Source organism: Anomaloglossus baeobatrachus, chromosome 12, assembly GCF_048569485.1.
Source record: "Anomaloglossus baeobatrachus isolate aAnoBae1 chromosome 12, aAnoBae1.hap1, whole genome shotgun sequence".
Lineage (NCBI taxonomy): Eukaryota > Metazoa > Chordata > Amphibia > Anura > Aromobatidae > Anomaloglossus > Anomaloglossus baeobatrachus.
Genome location: NC_134364.1, coordinates 82851235 through 82871916, shown reverse-complemented (window position 1 = coordinate 82871916; position 20682 = coordinate 82851235). Strand labels below are relative to the sequence as shown.

Here is a 20682-nt window from a genome sequence, read left to right as displayed (position 1 = left end):
GAGACTCCATGCGAAAATGCCGCACCTGAACATGCTTGATGAGAAGCTTGAGATCCAGGATGGGCCGGAAGGAACCGTCCGTTTTGGGGACTAGGAAGAGATTTGAGTAGAAACCTCTGAACCGTTCCCGGGCGGGAACCGGTACAATTACTCCGTTGGCCTGCAAGGATGCCACGGCCTGAGAGAAGGCGGCGGCCTTGGAGCAGGGGGGAGTTGACAGAAAAAATCTGTTTGGCGGCCTGGAAGAGAATTCTATCCTGTAGCCGTGGGAGATGATATCTCTCACCCACTGATCGGAGACGTGTTGAAACCACGCGTCGCCAAAGTGGGAGAGCCTGCCACCGACAGATAGTCACGAGGAGGCTGCCTTGGCGGCAGCACCTCCTGCGGTCTTTTGTGGACGCGCTTTTGGGCGCCAGTTGGATTTCTGGTCCTTGGCTGAGTTAGTGGACGAGGCCGAGGGCTTAGAGGACGACCAGTTGGAGGAACAAAGGAACGAAACCTCGACTGATTCCTGCCCTGGACAGGTATCCTGGTTTTGGTTTGTGGCATGGAAGTACTCTTCCCGCCGGTAGCTTCCGTAATAATTTCATCCAGCTGTTCACCGAACAGCCGGGACCCAGCAAAAGGTAGTCCAGCAAGGTACTTCTTTGAAGAAGCATCTGCCTTCCACTCTCGAAGCCACAAGATCCTGCGGATAGCGAGGGAATTAGCCGAAGCCACCGCAGTGCGGTGAGAAGCCTCCAGCATGGCAGACATGGCATAGGATGAAAAAGCTGAAGCTTGGGAAGTTAAGGTAACCATTTCGGGCATAGATTCCCTGGCGAGGGAATGCATCCCCTCTAGAGAAGCAGAGATGGCTTTGAGAGCCCACACTGCTGCAAACATCGGGGAGAACGAGGCCCCTGCCGCTTCATATACAGATTTGGCCAGAAGGTCAATCTGGCGGTCAGTGGAATCCTTAAGAGAGGTGCCATCAGCCACCGACACAACGGTCCGGGCTGAGAGTCTAGACACCGGGGGGTCTACCTTTGGTGAATGAGCCCACTCCTTGACCACCTCAGGTGGAAAGGGAAAGCGGTCATCAGAACCACGTTTTGGGAAGCGTTTGTCAGGACAGGCCCTGGGCTTGGTCACAGCGGCCTGAAAACTGGAGTGGTTAAAGAACACACTCTTTACTCTCTTAGGCGAGGTAAACTGGTGCTTTTCTGCCAGAGAGGGTTGTTCCTCTGAAACTGGCGGATTGAGATCCAGTACAGTATTAATGGATGCAATCAAATCACTAAGATCTGAGTCACTTTCGGACAGATCAATGGGGTACATGGAGTTAACCTCCGAGCCCCCCGTAAAGGCATCCTCCTCGTCCTGCGAGTCAGCTCCTGAATCAGAGCCGCGGGACGAGGAAGGAGAGGGAACCCCGCGTCTCTTCATAGAAGGACGGGGTCTGGGACCAGATGATGAATCCTCTGTGAGTTCCGGTCCTGAGAGACCCCTAGCAGCAGAGGCACCCTGTGAAGGGGGCTGATGCATGTTCAGCATGTCCTGGACAGAAATCCCATGGAGTCGGCAAAAGACTGGGAGATAGACCTAGAAAAGGATTCTACCCAAGCCGGGGGTTCAGCCACAGGAGCAGGAGCAGCCTGAGAGACCACTGGGGGTGAGACTCCAGGCTGAGGCACCGCCAGGTTAGAGCAGGCATTACAATGTGGATAGGTGCTCGGTTCATGCAGTAGGAGCTTACATTCAGTGCATACTGAATAAAGCTTTGGAGCCTTGCTCCTCGTGTGAGACATGCTGCTGGAGTGGGGGCTCTGCCAGAGAATGAACCCCAGAGAGTATAATCAGAGGTCCACAACCGGAGACCGGTTGTGGCTTACCAGACCGCTGGAGCGGTGTTGTGTGCCCTCCAGATCCCGAAGCCCGGACCCCCAAGCACAGCAACTCAGCAGAGATGCTGCAGACCAGCGCTGCAATGCAGAGAGAACGCTGAGAAAATGGCCGCCGGAGCGAAGAGAGAGGGCGGGACTTGCTTAGGAGCGGGATCTGGAGGGCCATAGAGACCTACAGGGGAGGGGAAATACACTGCAGTGAGGAGTGTCCCTCCCCTGTGCAGAAAGGCCGCCGGGCGGAGCCGAGTCTGTCCCTCTGCATGAATGACATGCGAGGGCAGTGAAACCGAAACTAGGCCTCCGGCGAAGCCGGGGCCTAAATTTGAGCGGCGCGGCCGGCACTGGCACCATCGGCGCGGTTCTCAGGCGACAGCCAGAGAACCCGCTGGAAATGTCATAAAACACAATCAGCACACTCTCCCACAACAATAAAGTACAGGGACCCCCAATATATAACCATCTCAGGTACTTAGCTTGCTGAGACGCAGGGTTCCAAGTCCCTGGGGATGAGTGCTCCGGTCCAGCAGGATCCTAAGGGCTGCGGATGGAGACCGGTCTCCTGCCAAGCATGGAGAACCGTGCTGGCTCCCACTTCAAGCCAGAGCCCAGGAGGGATGGTGAAGGAGCGCGGCATGTAAGGCTCCAGCCTTGGAATCAACCTTAACAACACCGCCGACACAGTGGGGTGAGAAGGGACATGCCGGGAGTCCAGACTTGGACCCGCTTTTCTTCAAACTCTTTCCAAAAATCAAAAATCAGATGAGAATGCATGTGTGGATGTATGCCTCCTGAACACAAAGCGATAAACTGGCTAGATCTGGTTCTCCAGGGGGTGTATAAGCTCAGAGGGAGGAGCTACACTTTTAAGTGTAGTACTTTGTGTGTCCTCCGGAGACAGAAGCTAAACACCCATGGTCTGGGTCTCCCATAGGAACGATAAAGAAATAGAAAACTCTAAATACACAACATTTCTGTAGAGGGAAGGAGTTAGAGAATACAAAGCAGATTTGATTTGATTTTGGAGCAGAATATGAGAAGAACTCCTTATTGAACATACCCTATGAAACATGGAAGGGGATTGAGTAGGAAACTTGTTTAAATGCTTTATAGGATAGATGTGTTTTTCGATGTGTCTATATCATGAAACACACTGATGCTAAGTCCAAAATCTGAAACATTAAAATATGTTTCATGCTGAACATCAGGTCATGTAAATGGGACTTTATTAACCTCATCATGACCTTTGACGTATATGTATGTCAAAAATTGTGTATCTGCATTTGATGCGGACTCGTACACAGAGCCTGCATCTTTCCCCGCACATCACAGCTGATTTAATCAGACATTATGTGCCTATACCAGCAGCAGGCGGATCGGAGATCCACCCACGGCTGTTAACCAGTTCAATCCCGCTGTCAATCTCTGACAGCTGGATTTAAAATTCACTGGCAAGGAGGCACATCATCCCCTACTTCCATTAGTGTTGTAATGACAGTCGGGTGTCAGCTGATGACCCGTGTCTCTGATGACGATCTTCCTGTGAATAGCGGTTGTGAGGCGGCATTCACAGGAGATGATTTCTGCTGGGCAGATTGGATGCCGAAGCTGATACACTGCTCTGTACAGAACAAGCAACTGGACAATCGCAGCTTCAAGTCGCACAAGGGGACTAGTAAACACAGTACAAAGGTTTTAAAAAAAAAAAAAAAAAAAAAAAAAAAAAAAAGAAGGTTTTGAAAAATCTGAACACCACCCCCACCCACAAAAGTTCAAATCATACCCCTTTTCCCGAATTAAAAATAAAATAATAAAAAATATATATACTCATAAATTTGGTATTGGAGGATTCTAAAATGTCCACTCTATCAAAAGAAGGGAATTTTGTTTACTTACCGTAAATTCCTTTTCTTCTAGCTCCTATTGGGAGACCCAGACAATTGGGTGTATAGCTTTTGCCTCCGGAGGCCACACAAAGTATTACACTTTAAAAAGTGTAACCCCTCCCCTCTGCCTATACACCCTCCCGTGGATCACGGGCTCCTCAGTTTTGGTGCAAAAGCAGGAAGGAGAAAACTTATGAATTGGTCTAGGGTAAATTCAATCCGAAGGATGTTCGGAGAACTGAACCATGAACCAAAAGAACAATTCAACATGAACAACATGTGTACACAAAAGAACAACCAGCCCGAAGGGAACAGGGGCGGGTGCTGGGTCTCCCAATAGGAGCTAGAAGAAAAGGAATTTACGTTAAGTAAACAAAATTCCCTTCTTCTTTGTCGCTCCATTGGGAGACCCAGACAATTGGGACGTCCAAGAGCAGTCCCTGGGTGGGTAAAAGAATACCTCAATAAAAAGAGCCGAAACGGCCCTTCTCTTACAGGTGGGCAACCGCCGCCTGAAGGACTCGCCTACCTAGACTGGCGTCTGCCGAAGCATAGGTATGCACTTGATAGTGTTTCGTGAAACTGTGCAGACTAGACCACGTCGCTGCCTGACACACCTGCTGAGCCGTCGCCCGGTGCCGCAATGCCCAGGACGCACCCACGGCTCTGGTAGAATGGGCTTTCAGCCCTGAAGGAAGCGGAAGCCCAGAAGAACGGTAGGCTTTGAGAATCGGTTCCTTGATCCACCGAGCCAAGGTTGACTTGGAAGCCTGCGAACCCTTACGCTGGCCAGCGACAAGGACAAAGAGCGCATCTGAACGACGCAGGGGCGCCGTGCGAGACACGTAGAGCCGGAGTGCTCTCACCAGATCCAAAGAGTGCAAATCCTTTTCACATTGGTGAATTGGATTAGGGCAAAATGAAGGCAAGGAGATATCCTGATTGAGATGAAAAGGAGATACCACCTTAGGGAGAAATTCCCGGACCGGACGCAGAACTACCTTATCCTGGTGAAACACCAGGAAGGGGGCTTTGCATGACAGCGCTGCAAGCTCAGACACTCTCCGGAGTGATGTAACTGCCACTAGAAAGGCCACCTTTTGCGAAAGACGTGATAAAGAGACATCCCGCAGCGGCTCGAAAGGTGGTTTCTGAAGAGCCGTTAGCACCCTGTTAAGATCCCAGGGTTCCAGCGGACGCTTGTAAGGTGGGACTATGTGGCAAACTCCCTGCAGGAACGTGCGGACCTGCGGAAGCCTGGCTAGACGCTTTTGAAAAAATACGGAGAGCGCCGATACTTGGCCCTTGAGAGAGCCGAGTGACAAACCCTTGTCCATTCCGGATTGAAGGAATGAAAGAAAAGTGTGTAAGGCAAACGGCCATGGAGGAAAACCGTTATCAGAGCACCAGGATAAGAAGATTTGCCAAGACCTGTAATAGATCTTGGCGGACGTTGGCTTCCTGGCCTCTCTCATGGTGGCAATGACATCCTGAGATAACCCTGAAGACGCTAGGAGCCAGGACTCAATGGCCACACAGTCAGGTTGAGGGCCACAGAATTCAGATGGAAAAATGGCCCTTGTGACAGCAAGTCTGGGCGGTCTGGAAGCGCCCACGGTTGACCCACCGTGAGATGCCACAGATCCGGGTACCACGACCGCCTCGGTCAGTCTGGAGCGACGAGAATGGCGCGACGGCAGTCGGACCTGATCTTGCGTAACACTCTGGGCAGCATCGCCAGAGGAGGAAACACATAAGGCAGTCGAAACTGCGACCAGTCCTGAACTAACGCGTCCGCCGCCAGAGCTCTGTGATCCTGAGACCGTGCCATGAATGCCGGGACTTTCTTGTTGTGCCGTGACGCCATGAGATCGACGTCTGGCGTTCCCCAGCGGCGACAGATTTCTCGAAACACTTCTGGGTGCAGAGACCATTCCCCCGCATCCATGCCCTGACGACTGAGAAAATCTGCTTCCCAGTTTTCTACGCTCGGGATGTGAACTGCGGAGATGGTGGAGGCTGTGGCTTCCACCCACTGCAGAATCCACCGGACTTCCTGGAAGGCTTGACGACTGCGAGTGCCGCCTTGGTGGTTGATGAATGCGACGGCAGTGGGGTTGTCCGACTGGATACGGATCTGCCTGCCCTCCAGCCACCGATGAAAAGCCAATAGGGCTAGATACACTGCCCTTATCTCCAGAACATTGATCTGAAGGGAAGACTCTATCGGAGTCCAGGTTCCCTGAGCCCTGTGGTGGAGAAAAACCGCTCCCCACCCTGACAGGCTTGCATCCGTGGTGACCACAGCCCAGGTTGGGGGTAGGAAGGATTTTCCCTGCGATAGAGAATTGGGAAGGAGCCACCACTGAAGTGACGTCTTGGTTGCAAGGGAAAGAGAGACGTTCCTGTCGAGGGAAGCCGACCTCCTGTCCCATTTGCAGAGAATGTCCCATTGGAGCGGCCGTAGATGGAATTGCGCGAACGGCACTGCCTCCTTCGCTGCCACCATCTTCCCCAGGAAGTGCATGAGGCGCCTTAAGGGGTGTGACTGACTCCGAAGAAGTGATTGCACCCCTGCCTGCAGAGAAAGCTGTTTGTCCCGCGGTAGCTTGACTACCGCTGACTGTGTATGAAACTCCATCCCGAGGTAAGTCAGTGATTGGGTCGGTGTCAACTTGGATTTCAGGAAGTTGATGATCCACCCGAACTGCTGGAGAGTCGTCAGAGCGACGGTAAGGCTGTGTTGACACGCCACCCGAGAAGGGGCACTGACTAGGAGATCGTCTAAGTAGGGAATCACCGAGTGGCCCTGAAAGTGTAGGACCGCCACGACGGATGCCATGACTTTGGTGAAAACCCGTGGGGCTGTCGCCAGGCCGAAAGGCAATGCCACGAACTGAAGGTGTTCGTCCCCGATGGCGAAACGCAAGAAGCGTTGATGCTCGGGTGCGATCGGCACGTGGAGATAAGCATCTTTGATGTCGATCGATGCTAGGAAGTCTCCTTGTGACATCGAGGCGATGACCGAGCGGAGAGATTCCATCCGAAACCGTCTGGTTCTCACGTGTCTGTTGAGCAGTTTGAGGTCCAGAACGGGACGGAATGATCCGTCCTTTTTTGGCACCACGAACAAGTTGGAGTAAAAGCCGCGACCACGTTCCTGAAGGGGAACGGGGGTCACAACTCCTTCTGTATTCAGAGCGTCCACTGCCTGAAAAAGTGCGTCGGCCTGAGCGGGGGGCGGAGAGGTTCTGAAGAAACGAGCCGCAGGACGGGAGCTGAACTCTATCCTGTAACCGTGAGACAGAATGTCTCTCATCCATCGGTCTTGAACATGTGGTCACCAGGCGTCGTCGGAAGTCCGCCGGTCTTCTCAATTCAGCAGCTGCCGCAGCGTCCGGGAAGAAGGTGCGCTCCTGCACAGTCCCCAATGGGGACACAGAGTACCTTAGAGTTGCAGGGCCCGGTCCCTGAGGTTGAATAGACTCCGGTCCGGCAGATTCCCACAGGGGCTGCGGAGGGAGCACGGTCCCAGCAAATGGATGACCGTTCAGGATCTCACTTCTCCCAGAGCCGCTAAGGGATGGTGAAGGAGACGGCATGAGGCTCCGGCCTTTGTACCCGCAATGGGTACCTCAACCTTAACAACACCGCCGACGTAGTGGGGTGAGAAGGGAACATGCCGGGGGCCCCGTGGGGGCCCTCTTTTCTTCCAACCGACATAACATGAGTGGATGTGTGCCTCCTTCCACACAAAGCATAAAACTGAGGAGCCCGTGATCCACGGGAGGGTGTATAGGCAGAGGGGAGGGGTTACACTTTTTAAAGTGTAATACTTTGTGTGGCCTCCGGAGGCAGAAGCTATACACCCAATTGTCTGGGTCTCCCAATGGAGCGACAAAGAAATAAAGTAAATAAATAATAATCTAATATATAAAGCTGAATGTGTGTGTGAATGTGTGTGTGTGTGTATGTGTGTGTATGTCCGGGATTGGCATCCGCACTGTCGCAGCTACAGCCAAAAAATTTTGCACACTCACACGTATGGACCCCGAGAGCGTCATAGGCTATGTTTCGAGGGGAAATTTTTAACCCCACGCTTTACAGTTATTCGCCAAAGAAGGGAATTTTGTTTACTTACCGTAAATTCCTTTTCTTCTAGCTCCAATTGGGAGACCCAGACAATTGGGTGTATAGCTATTGCCTCTGGAGGCCACACAAAGTATTACACTTAAAAGTGTAAGGCCCCTCCCCTTCTGGCTATACACCCCCAGTGGGATCACTGGCTCACCAGTTTTAGTGCCAAAGCAAGAAGGAGGAAAGCCAATAACTGGTTTAAAGACCAATTCAATCCGAGGAAACATCGGAGAACTGAACCATACCACATGAACAACATGTGTACCCGAAAAAACAGAAAAACCCCGAGAAAACAGGGCGGGTGCTGGGTCTCCCAATTGGAGCTAGAAGAAAAGGAATTTACGGTAAGTAAACAAAATTCCCTTCTTCTTTGTCGCTCCATTGGGAGACCCAGACAATTGGGATGTCCAAAAGCAATCCCTGGGTGGGTAAAAGAATACCTCATGATAGGGCCGTCAAACGGCCCTTTCCTACAGGTGGCCAACCGCCGCCTGAATGACTTATCTACCTAGGCTGGCGTCTGCCGAAGCGTAGGTATGCATCTGATAATGCTTGGTAAAAGTAAGTAGACTCGACCAGGTGGGTGCCTGACACACCTGCTGAGCCGTAGCCTGGTGCCGTAATGCCCAGGATGCACCCACGGCTCTGGTAGAATGGGCCTTCGGCCTTGAGAGAACCAGAAGCCCAGTAGAACTGTAGGTTTCAAGAATTGGTTCCTCGAGCCCCCGAGCAAGGGTGGATCTGGAAGCTTGCGACTGTTGACGCCGACCAGCGACAAGGACAAAGAGTGCATCCGGGTGGCGCAGGAGCGCCATGCGGGAAGTAGAACCTGAGTGCTCTCACCAGAACCAACAGATTGCAAATCTTTCTGAAATTGATGGACTGGACGAGGACACAAAGAAGGTGAGGTGATATCCTGATTGATATGAAAATGGGATACCACCTTAGGGAGAAATTCCGGAACCGGACGCAGAACTACCCTGTCCTGGTGAAGGACCAGGAAGGGAGTTTGTATGAGAGCGTTGCTAGCTCGGAAACTCTCCTAAGAGACGAGACCGTTACTAGAAGGCCACTTCCCGTGAAAAACGGGAAGGGAGACATCCTTCAAAGGCTCGAAAGGCGGCATCTGGAGAGCAATTAGAACCTTGTTCAGATCTCAGGGCTCTAACGGCCGCTTGTACGGAGTGCTGAGAAGACAAACTCCCCGTAGGAACGTGCGTACCTGAGGAAGTCGTCGTTTCTGAAAAAATACAGATAGCGCTGAGACTTGTCCCTAAAGGGAACTGAGCGACAACCCATTTTCCTACCTAGATTGCAGGAAGGAAGGAAACATAGACGATGCAACCGGCCAGGGAGAAACACCCTGCGCCGAGCACCGAGATAAGAACATCTTCCACGTCCTGTGGTCAATCTTGGCGGACGTTGGTATGCTAGCCTGTCTCATGGTGGCAACCACGTCCTGAGGTAATCCTGACGACACTAGGTTCCAGGACTCAATGCCACACCATCCGGTTGAGGGCCGTAGAATTCAAATGGAAGAATGGCCCTTGAGACAGCCAGTCTGATTGGTCTGGTAGTGCCCCCGGTTAGCCTACCGTGAGGCACCACAGAACCGAGTACCACAACATCCTCGGCCAATTTGTAGCGACGAGGATGGCGCGGCCGCAGTCGGTCTTGATCTAGAGCAGTACTCTGGGCAACAATGCCAGAGGTGGCACCTAAGGTAGCTGGAACTGCGACCAATGCTGAACTAAGGCGTTTGCCGCCAGAGCTCGATGATTGTGAAACCGTGCCATGAAGCTGGCACATTGTTGTTGTGCCGTGACGCCATTAGATCGACGTCCGGCCTCTGTCAGTGGCGCCAGATCTCCTGAAACCCGTCCGGGTGAGGAGACCATACTCTTTCGGCCACACCTCAGCGACTTAGGAAGTCAGCTTCCTAGTTTCCACACTTGGGATGTGAATTGTGGATATGGTGGATGCCGTGTCTTCCACCCACATCAGAACCTGCCGGACTTCCTGGAAGGCTTGCCGGTTGCGCGTTCTTCCTTGGTGGTTGATGTATGCCACCGCTGTGGAGCTGTCCGACTGAAGTCGGATATGCTTGCTTTCCAGCCGCTGTTGGAAGGATTGTAGGGCAAGATACACTGCTCTGTGTTCAAGAACATTGATCTGAAAAGTGGACTCTTGCTGAGTCCACGTACCCTGAGCGCTGTAGTGGAGAAAAACTGCTCCCCACCCTGATAGACTCGCGTCTGTCGTAACTATCGCCCAGGACGGGGATAGGAAGGACCTTCTTTTTGACCAAGAGGTGAGAAGAAGCCACCACCGTAGAGATTCCTTGGCCGCCTGAGAAAGAACGACGACTCTGTTGAGGGACGTCGACTCCTCGTCCCATTGGCGGAGAATGTCCCATTGTAGTGGACGCAGTAAAACTGCGCGAAAGGAACTGCCTCCATTGCTACCATCTTACGTAGGAAGTGCATGAGGCGTCTCAATGTGTGCGACTGGTTCTTAAAGAAGAGCTTGCAGCCCGTAGTGAATGCTGTTTGTCTAGCGGCAGCTTCACTATCGCTGAGAGAGTAAGAAACTCTATGCCTAGATATGTTATCGATAGGGTCGGGGTCGGATCTGACTTTAAAAAGTTGATGATCCACCCAAAACTCTAGAGAGTCTCCAGCGCAACGTTCGGGCAGTGTTGGCATGTTTCCTAAGAGAGTGCCTTGACAAGTAGATCGTCTAAATACGGGACCACAGAGTGACCCTGAGAGTGCAGGACTGTGACTACTGCTGCCCTGACCTTGGCGAAGACCAGTTGGACTGTCGCTAGCCGGAAGGTAGAGCTACGAACAGAGGGTGTTCGCCTCCTATAACGAAGCGTAGAAACGCTAGTGCTCTGGATCAATCGGCACGTGTGGATAAGCATCCTTGATGCCTAATGATGCTAGGAAATATCCTTGGGACCTTGAGGCGATGACATGGCGGAGGGATTCCATCCGGAACCGCCTGGTGTCCACGAGCTTGCTGAGCATTTTTAGATCCAGAACGGGACGGAACGGCCCGTTGTTATAGGTACCGCAAAGAATTTGGGGTAAAAACCGTGACCTTGTTCCTGAAGAGGAACGGGGGTCATCACTCTTTCTGCCTATAGAGTGCACCCTGTTTGCAGAAGAGCAGCGGCCCGGCCGGGAGGTGGAGAAATTCTGAAGAATCGAGTTGGAGGACGAGAAGTGAGCTCTATCCTGTACCCGTGAGACAGAATGTCTCACACTCAATGGTCATTGACCTATGGCAGCTAAATATCGCCAAGGCGGGAGAGCCTGCTACCGACCGAGGCCGCAAGTCATGAGGAAGCCGCCTTGGAAGCGGGTTTTCAGACTGTCGCTTTTTTGGGCGAGACTGAGCCCGCTAAGAATCTTAGCTCCTCTGATCCTTTTGAGTCCACATTGGACGAGGAAAAATGGGACCTGCCCGAGCCTCGAAAAGGCCGAAAACCCCGACTGCCTCTTGCTCTGTTGGGGTTTGTTGTGTCCGGGCTGAGGAAAGGATGAATCCTTACCCCTGGACTGTTTGATGGTTACATCCAACGCTCACCAAACAGTCGGTCAGCAGAAAAAGGCAACTGGTTAGGCAACCTTTTTTGGAAGCAGAATCTGCCTTCCATTCACTTAACGAGCAGACCAGGCTCTGCTTAAAAACACGGAGTAGCGGAGGCTACCGCCGCACGGTTCGCAGAGTCCAGGACAACCTGAATCGCGTAAGAAACAAATGCAGACATTTGAGAGGTTAAGGATGCCACCTGCGGCACAGATGTACGTGTAACCGTGTCAATCTGTGTAAGACAAGCTGAAATAGCTTGGAGTGCCCCAAGGGAGAGAATGCCGGAGCCAACGGTGCGCCGACAGCCTCATAGATGGCTTTCGACCAGAGATCCATCTGTCTGTCAGTGGCATCTTTGAGTTTGCAGTTCCATCTCCCACTGCAACTATGGATCTAGCTACAAGCCTGGAGATTGGAGGATGCCGCTCGGGACATTGGGTCCAGTCCTTGACCAAGTCAGGGGACAGGGATAACGTGTATCCTAAGCCGTTTGGAGAAGCGCATATCTGGATAAGCGTGGTGTTCCTGGACTGCCTCTCTGAAGGCAGAGTGGTCCAGAAAAATACGTGAAGCTGACTCCTCCACTGGAGGAGCTGTGAGAAATAACCCACATTCTATAGATGGACGCTATAAGATTATTTACTATGGCGTCACAATCAGGTGTATCCAGATTGAGAGCGGTCTCAGGATCAGAATCCTGAGCCGCTACTTCCGCCTCATTACACAGCGAGTCCTTCTGTTAGGACCCTGATGAAACCGAGGCCGCTCATAGCGAGCCCACTTAGGCTGTCTGGGACTGACGTCCGTGCAGAGCCGTGACTCTGGGATGCGTGTGACATTCCCGGAGCTGTTAGTTATTCACACTGAGGGGGGCCATGGATCAATGATTCAACAGTGCCCATATTGTGAGAGACATGTCCGGACTGCTAGGCTTCTAGTATCATAGCCATAGTCTCAGAAAAACTGTCAGTAAATACTGCAGACACCGTCCTCATCCCCTGGTCATTAGTGCATACAATGGGAGTCTATGTATCTGCCGGCCGTATAGCCGTACATGCTGTACCAGCTGTATAGAAAAACATGTGGTTCTGCACCTTTGTTTTACACAGAGAATATGCTGATAACTCCTCCGCATAATCCAGGAGGGTATATACAACGTGCGACCAAACAGTGCAATGTATATAGTACAAGCATATCTATAAGTGCACTTCTGCACTAGTGGGGTTAGCACCACAGGTGCTGCTTAACGCCTGTTACAGCGATTGTGTGACTATCAGAATGCCAGGGTCTTCCACACTTGTCTCTGTATCGTACAGAAACTGACACTAATGGCTGCCGGTGTCCTTGTAGAGAAGGAAGCCGTGGGCGTGCCTGAGAAAGTGCGGGAATCCGGATTCACAGTGCACACAGTGAGAGGGGTGGAGTATGCAAAACATACTCCAGCTCTCAGCTCTGCTCTATGCAGCGTCACGCCCCTACCCTGACTGTCAGGGCTGTGGGCGGTAACGAAGGGAGACTAGGCCCAGAAGCCGGGGACTCGAGTTAACAGCGCGGCCGCCGTAAAAGCGCGGGCCGCGCTGAAGTCCCCGGCGCACCACAAGTGCCAGCCGCGCCGCAGTTCCAGCGGCCGGCGCGACCGATTCATAGAAGTGGCCAGCGTCCCGCCCCTCTCCTGACTGGCAGGTCTGGGGGCGGGAACGAACGGAAGCAGGCCGCAAAAGCCGGGGACTCTAGTTATCAGCGCGGCCGCCGTAAAAGCGCGGGCCGCGCTGAAGTCCCCGGCGCACCACAAGTGCCAGCCGCGCCGCTGCCAGCGGCCGGCGCGACCGATTCCTGGAAGTGGCTAGCGTCCCGCCCCTCTCCTGACTGGCAGGTCTGGGGGCGGGAACGAACGGAAGCAGGCCGCAAAAGCCGGGGACTCTAGTTATCAGCGCGGCCGCCGTAAAAGCGCAGGCCGCGCTGAAGTCCCCGGCGCACTACAAGTGCCAGCCGCGCCGCAGTCCCAGCGGCCGGCGCGACCAATTCCCATAAGTGAGCCTGCTTCAGCAAAGCTGAATGAGGCCATGGCACAGGCGCCGCAGCGCTGATGTCCCCCGGCGCACTACAACACCCAGCATGCTGCGGTGTGAGCGCCAAATGCACGGGGACACAGAGTACCTTGAGGAAGCAGGGCCATGTCCCTGATGTACTCCGCTCCATCCAGCATCTTCTCCAGGGGCTGTAGATGGAGCACGGTCTCAGTGCCTGGAGACCGGTAAATCCCACTTCACCCAGAGCCCTGTAAAAAGGGATGGGGAAGGAATCAGCATGTGGGCTCCTGCCGCCGTACCCGCAATGGGTACCTCAACCTTACAAACACCTCCGACATACAGTGGGGTGAGAAGGGAGCATGCTGGGGACACTATATGTGTCCTCTTTTCTTCCATCCGACATAGTCAGCAGCTGCTGCTGACTAAAAAGTGGAGCTATGCGTGGATGTGTTGCCTCCTTCGCACAAAGCACAAAACTGGTGAGCCAGTGATCCCACTGGGGGTGTATAGCCAGAAGGGGAGGGGCCTTACACTTTTAAGTGTAATACTTTGTGTGGCCTCCAGAGGCAATAGCTATACACCCAATTGTCTGGGTCTCCCAATGGAGCGACAAAGAAAAACCTGCCTCCATTAAAGCGAATGGAGCTGGGAGCCACAGTGCAGCCAGCACGTCAGAAGAATGCGCAGCCACGGCCTTATATGGAATGTTGGCGTGTCACAATGCAGCCAGGGAAAGAGAGACACAGACAGGGAAAGAGGCAGACACAGACAGAGTAAGAAACAGACAGACAGGGTAAGAGACAGACACAAAGAGACAGACACAGACAAAGAGACAGACTGACAGGGAAAGAGACAGACAGGGAAAGAGAGGGAAAGAGAGGGAAAGTGACAGACAGGGAAAGTGACAGACAGGGAAAGTGACAGACAGGGAAAGTGACAGACAGGGAAAGTGACAGACAGGGAAAGTGACAGACAGGGAAAGTGACAGACAGGGAAAGTGACAGACAGGGAAAGTGACAGACAGGGAAAGTGACAGACAGGGAAAGTGACAGACAGGGAAAGTGACAGACAGGGAAAGTGACAGACGGAGAAAGAGATAGAGAGAGAGACAGAGAGATATATACAGAGGGGGAGACAGACAGAGAATGGGAGAGAAACAGAGAGACAGTTACTATCCCGGGCAGCGCCGGGTGCTATGTTGTGAGGCGAAATTTTAACCCCGCGCGTTCCAATTTACCAATCAATTTTGCCCCTATCTAGAGAATGGGGAAAAAGTGAAACGAAAAGTGTTGAGGGCATATTGACAGCTGCCAGATGTGAACAAGGGGGGCTTCAAGAATTAGAGCGATGGCACCAAAGAGTATATACCGTACAGTTGCTAAGGTGGGGCCCCGACATGGGATACTCACCACACTCGGGGATATGAACACACATACACAATGCGCCACACACTACCACGTACTTGAGCACATATACCACCCTCAGCACACATTTCCCCACACATACACCAACCTCGCCACATAATCGCCCTAAAACACACACAAGTCTGGTATTATCCTTCAAAAATAAAAATCTGATTAATAAGCCGCCAAACTACAAGAACAACAAATGTACCACATAGGAAATACGGCAGCTGTCAGTCACATGACCTGTCTATATGTGTGAGCTAATATATACTGTCAGGGGGGAGGGCTTTCTGTTGCCTGGAGATTTAGCAGGCTGCCAATAGCAACCAATCACAGCTTAGCTTCTATTTTGCTACAGTTAATTAATCTGAGCTCTGATTGGTTAATATAGGCAACAATTTAATAATTACATTTCTATCTATTTGTTTTGTGTTTTTTGTGTGCAGAATACATGTTTGTTAATACATTCTATTTTGTTAACAGCAGTTATTAACACGGGCGAAGCCGGGTAGTACAGCTAGTAATAAATAAAATAATAAAAATAAAATTAATCTGATTGGTAAACGGTGTAAAAAGAATAAATTAAAACGAAAAGTCAGAATTACGGGGGTTTTTTTGGTTACCGCAAAATTGTAATAAAAGGCGATCAAAACATTGCATCTACCCAAAATGTTATCGGTAAAAACATCAGCTTATGGCTCTTGGAAGAAGAGGAGAAAAAAAAAAAGAGGAAGAAAAAACAAACAAAACGGAAAATCGCCCGAGGTTAAAGGGGTTAACAATCTGACCTATATTTTATCCTTTTTAGTGTTAAAAATCACAAAGTAAGAGTATGTAGATTAAAGACTTGCTTTAACCCATTGCATCTCGAAGGTGACAATCATTTATAGTGTATGGCAGTCTTACCAGCGAATTCCATAGTTGACAAGAGGAATCATCAAATTCTCTGTAATAAAAAGACAAAAAGGAGTGAATTGACTACAAGGGAAATTTCTAAATCAGTTTGTTTGTTTTTTAACACTAGGTTGCCTCTGTTTGCTTCAAATTTATCAAAACCTTGCCCAATTTTTGAAATATTTGGCTCATTCTTAAATATAACTCTTCTGTCTTCAGATGTTTATGTAGTCTTTACACCACCCCCTATTGAAGTCAGAATTGCAACTTCTTTTTTTTTTTTATTTAAAAGCTCCAATTCATTAATCTGGTTTAGAGTAATCTACATAACTAAACGCAACCGCTTTCCCATTCATATGAGGCTAAAACTGCAAAGCCCCGGATTCATCAGGCCTGGCAATTTCCAGGCTGGTCTTCATGAGGAGGGGTTTTGTGGTCAGACGCTCCTGATTCATTAAGAGGCACATAACTCCTAATGAATCTGGCCCGTCTGACAAGTGGCATGTGCCTCCATGTGCCCCTCACCATAAATCTTATTGCAGTCGGAGACTGGAGTAAGATTTGTAGAGTAAGGAATGCCTCCGGTCATCATGAATTTAATAAGGATTTAAAACAGGATTGCCATGCCTCGTCCCATCCCTAACTCACCTCCAGCCACTTTGTTGCGGCAAGCACGGCGTGAGAACGCCAAAAGTTGCATAATTTTAGTATAGCCTTGCATTGGGCTAATGACGCGCCCATGGAATCAGAGGTTACCCATCACTGGGCCGCGGTTCTCCTGTTGGGTCGCGCAATTGCCTTGACGGTTCCATGGCCCCGTCCGGTGTTAATAAAGCTTTTGGGATGCGGATGATGGGCGTAGTTGTTCGTGACGCCACCTGTGGTGTGAGGCCAGTTATTAGCCCTCACTGCGAGTGCTTTCTCTTCTGGAGCAGATGGTGACGCAGCTTGGGTATTCCAGCTCTCCACAGGTAGAGCTAAGCCCCAAGGAGGACGATGGCGGTAGTAGTACTCGCCTAGGGCGCAGAGGCACGATGGTGACATGGAACGGGTCATGGGTGCCTTCAGCACTCCCCGCAAGCCCTGGGATCCCCCTTCTTTCCTAAGAACCCGGGTCAAGCTCACAGCTCCAGACCACGGGCCCCGAACTCTCCGTGTCTTTGCTTGCTTCATCCCCCGAGTCCCTCCTGACTCTGCTGCACCTGGAGCTAACATCTGACTGACTTGTGTGTGAGATTGCTCCTTACTTACCCTGTGGAAGCCCCGCCTCCCGGATTCCTAAATTAGTGGGCAAGAGATCCCATACCTCATGATGGCCACCCCAGTACCTACCCTAGCCCGGTCCCAGTGGAAGAGCTCCCGTGTTATGTGTTGGATGAGTATTTTGGTGGATGTTACCGGCGACGACCTTCTCCCTATCTGAGATGAGCACCGCACCTCGGGTGAGGTGCAGTATCCTGTGGCACCTGAAGCCTTAGGGGTGCCACAATAAGATTTTGCAAATTTTCAAAATTCTTTATGAACTAAGCTTTGCTGAATCGGGCTAAAGAGTCACACATTTTTGCACGAAAACATATGACAAAATTTGTGACATTTTGATGCCAAAAAAAGTCACAAAAGATTAAATACATTTCTCCTCATCATTTAGAGATGTTTTCTACCGTCTTATAGTCTAATGTTTCTTATTGTTCCCACGTCAAGCACCTCCTGTCTAAATGGATAGTCAGCTGAATTGTCTATCTGCGGCCTAATGAAAATCCAGCACAATGACGTGACAGCACCCATTGTAGACATGGCGTGCGCTCCCCTGGGGTACCTGTGTCTCAGTTTGAGATCCTTGAAATACTTTGTAAAACAATCTCAATAAAAAAAGAACAGTGTATATAAATGAAATGGTAGAAACTGGTTACAAGATATCACCTACTGTCTGACACCTCTGGATTTCCTTTCAGATTCATCATTCGGGGAATAGATGGGCCATACACATCGGCATCCAGTAGACCCACTGCTTTTACCTGGATTTGGAGATAAAACTATTGTATCATGATTTATACAACATTTATGTAACTACCATATATACTCGAGTATAAGCAGAGTTTTTCAGCCCATTTTTTTATGCTGAAACCGCCCCCCTTGGCTTACACTCTAGTAAGGTTCCCATATAAAAATTATACTCACCTGTCCTCTGTTCCCGCGGTGTCCTCGACTGATTCTTGCAGTCCGCAGACACATAGACCCCTTGTTGATCTCATCCAGAGCCGCCGCTGCAGGCTGCTGTCGTGGCTTTACTGCAGTTGAATGCTTTGCGGCGCCGTAATGCAGTAAAACCATGACGGCACCGGCGGCTACGTGTACCGGACAAGATCACCAAAGGGTCTGTGTGGCTGCAGACTGCAAGAAGCACCCCTCAATGATTGTGTCCGTGCACAGGGACGCTGCCGTCATAGTTTTACTGTAGTTGAATGATTTACGGCGCCGCAAAGCATTCAACTGCAGTAAAGCCACGACGGCAGCCTGCAGCGGCGGCTCTGGGCAAGATCACCGAGGGGTCTATGTGCCTGCAGACTGCAAGAAGCAGCCGAGGACACCGCGGGAACGGGGGACTGGTGAGAATAATTGTGTGTGTGTGTGTGTGTGAACAACGGCATAGAGGACAAGAAGGGGACTGTAATGAGTACAGTACTAAAGGATGGGCACATTACTAAGTATGAGCACATTACTATGGGGCACAAGGATGGGGTACATTACTATAGTGCACAAAGATGGGGCAGAAGGATGGGGCACATTACTACAGGGGACAATATTGGCACAATACATTTTATTGGTATATACTTTTATTTGTTTAAATTTTCCAGTAGCTGTTGCACTTCTCACACTAGGCTTATACTCGAGTCAATACGTTTTCTCAGTCTTTTGTGGTAAGATAGGGGCCTCGGCTTATACGCGAGTATATACGGTAAGTAGTAAACCTAAACCAGGGTAAGAAAACATTTATAGGCAGGCACAGCGTGTTTCCTTGTGGAGAACATATACATATACACTAAGAATAATGGAAAACATGCACTCCAATATTGCTGTAAACGTTAGAGGCGTAAGGTACTTAGTGTTTTTTTGAGCAAAGAGCACAAAATACAAAATATGGCTGGTCCCTATCACTTGTCCTTCTTCTCCAGGTACATATAGAGGTAGGATATTAGTGTTAAGGACCATCCATATTTAAGCACACCTTGACGTGGGTGGATGACTTTTGGGCTCATAGATCAAAGAATGTTAACTAAGTACCTTATGTTTTAAAAGGTTACTGTAATAGTGGAGCTCATGTATTCAGTGTGCCGATGTATGCAGAACATTATGCGTCATGTTTCTTTTTATTCAGCAGTTATCAGCGCTAATTTGGACATAGTAGTAGTAATGAGTATGGAGGACCTCGTGGCAGCAGAACACAACCCATAGGTTGCTACCACAGGATCCCCTTTCAGGAATCCACCGAATGGAAGACACGGTGAAACTACACACTATCCAGCCAACTTCGCTCTACCACACTGGATAGCTTTTTTTTTCCTTTTAATGAAAACATTACAATTGAGTTTGCCGTCTGCTTCAGATGTGTGTATATGTCAGAGATGAATATTAGAATTAGCGGCATCTATTTTTTATAGGTACATGAATTATTCATGGTGGTCTGTTTCTGATGTGAATTAAAGGGAACCAACCAACAGGTTTCTCACATATAGAGTACAGGCAGTGCCATACTGGCGCTAGGTGCTGATTCCAATCATACCTTCAGATTACAGATTGGATGCTTGATTGCAGAAAAATCCTTTATTAAACCTTCAGAAATGACGTATGTGGTGCAGTGGCTTCAGCATCGAGGAGGGACTTTGTGGGTGAAGTCCTCTGTAATCAAGGATTCAATCTCTAAAGTGAAGGTATGATTGGAGTTAGCATCCTAGCGCCAGTATGGCACTGCCTGCAAGTTATATGTGGGAAACCTTTTAACTATAGCTGCTGTGTTTTGGCATTTGGATAATGTTATAAGTAAGGTATTAAAGGGAACCTGTCAGGTGCAGTATGCATCCAGAACCATGAGCAGTTCTGGTGCATATTACTAATCCCTGTCTAACCGTCCCTGTATACACTAGCATAGATAAAGAGATCTATAGAAAAAGTATTTGTAAAGATCCTTTATGATATGCTAATGAGCGTAGGAACTAGTCACAAGGGCGTTACTTCCTGCGCTCATTCAGTCTTCTTAGCATGTTAGCGCACCCACAGGCACCCCTACAATGCTATTCAACGCCCACTGCCCAGCATCATCAGCGGCGGTGACCCGCATACCTGTATCGGTTGCACCGCCTCAGAACACTGGGCATAGGGTCGGTGCGCATGGATCAGAAGTCCCCAACACTTCCGGTCACGTGCACTACACCAGTTGGAAGCTGGGACGCATCCACTCGGCTTCATAGTGCGCACGACCGGAAATCCGGGGATCATGCGCACTGAGTCAAAATCCAGCATCGGGCGCGATGGCAGCAGACAGTTAAGTGCGACTATCCTCTGATGCTGCGCATTCATTAGCATGGTCACCGGGGCGTGCTCACATGCTAAGGGGGCCGACTAGCCAAGGCAATTAACGCCATGTGACTAGTCGCTGACCTCATTAGCATATAAAGAAGGATTTTTAGAAATGCTTTATATAAAAATCTCTTTATCTATGCTACTAGATACAGGGACGGTTAGGTGGGGATTAACAATATACACCCAGAACTGCTTGTGGTTCTGGGTGCATAGTACACCTGACATTTTCCCTTTAAAAAAAAAAAAAATAACGGAAGTGCACAGG

At 50.3% G+C, this 20682-nt stretch overlaps 1 protein-coding gene across 2 annotated transcripts in view; it reads right to left on the bottom strand.

Moving 5' to 3' along the window:
- NUBPL (NUBP iron-sulfur cluster assembly factor, mitochondrial) overlaps positions 1 to 20682 on the bottom strand; it is a 65045-nt gene that overhangs the window by 27003 nt on the left and 17360 nt on the right. For both annotated transcript variants that reach the window (XM_075331238.1, XM_075331239.1), the window contains exons 4-5: positions 17764 to 17854; positions 15852 to 15891 (exon numbers count right to left, since the gene is read on the bottom strand). In XM_075331238.1, the coding sequence (XP_075187353.1) occupies positions 15852 to 15891; positions 17764 to 17854 (131 nt within the window). The remainder of the gene's footprint in view (positions 1 to 15851; positions 15892 to 17763; positions 17855 to 20682) is intronic.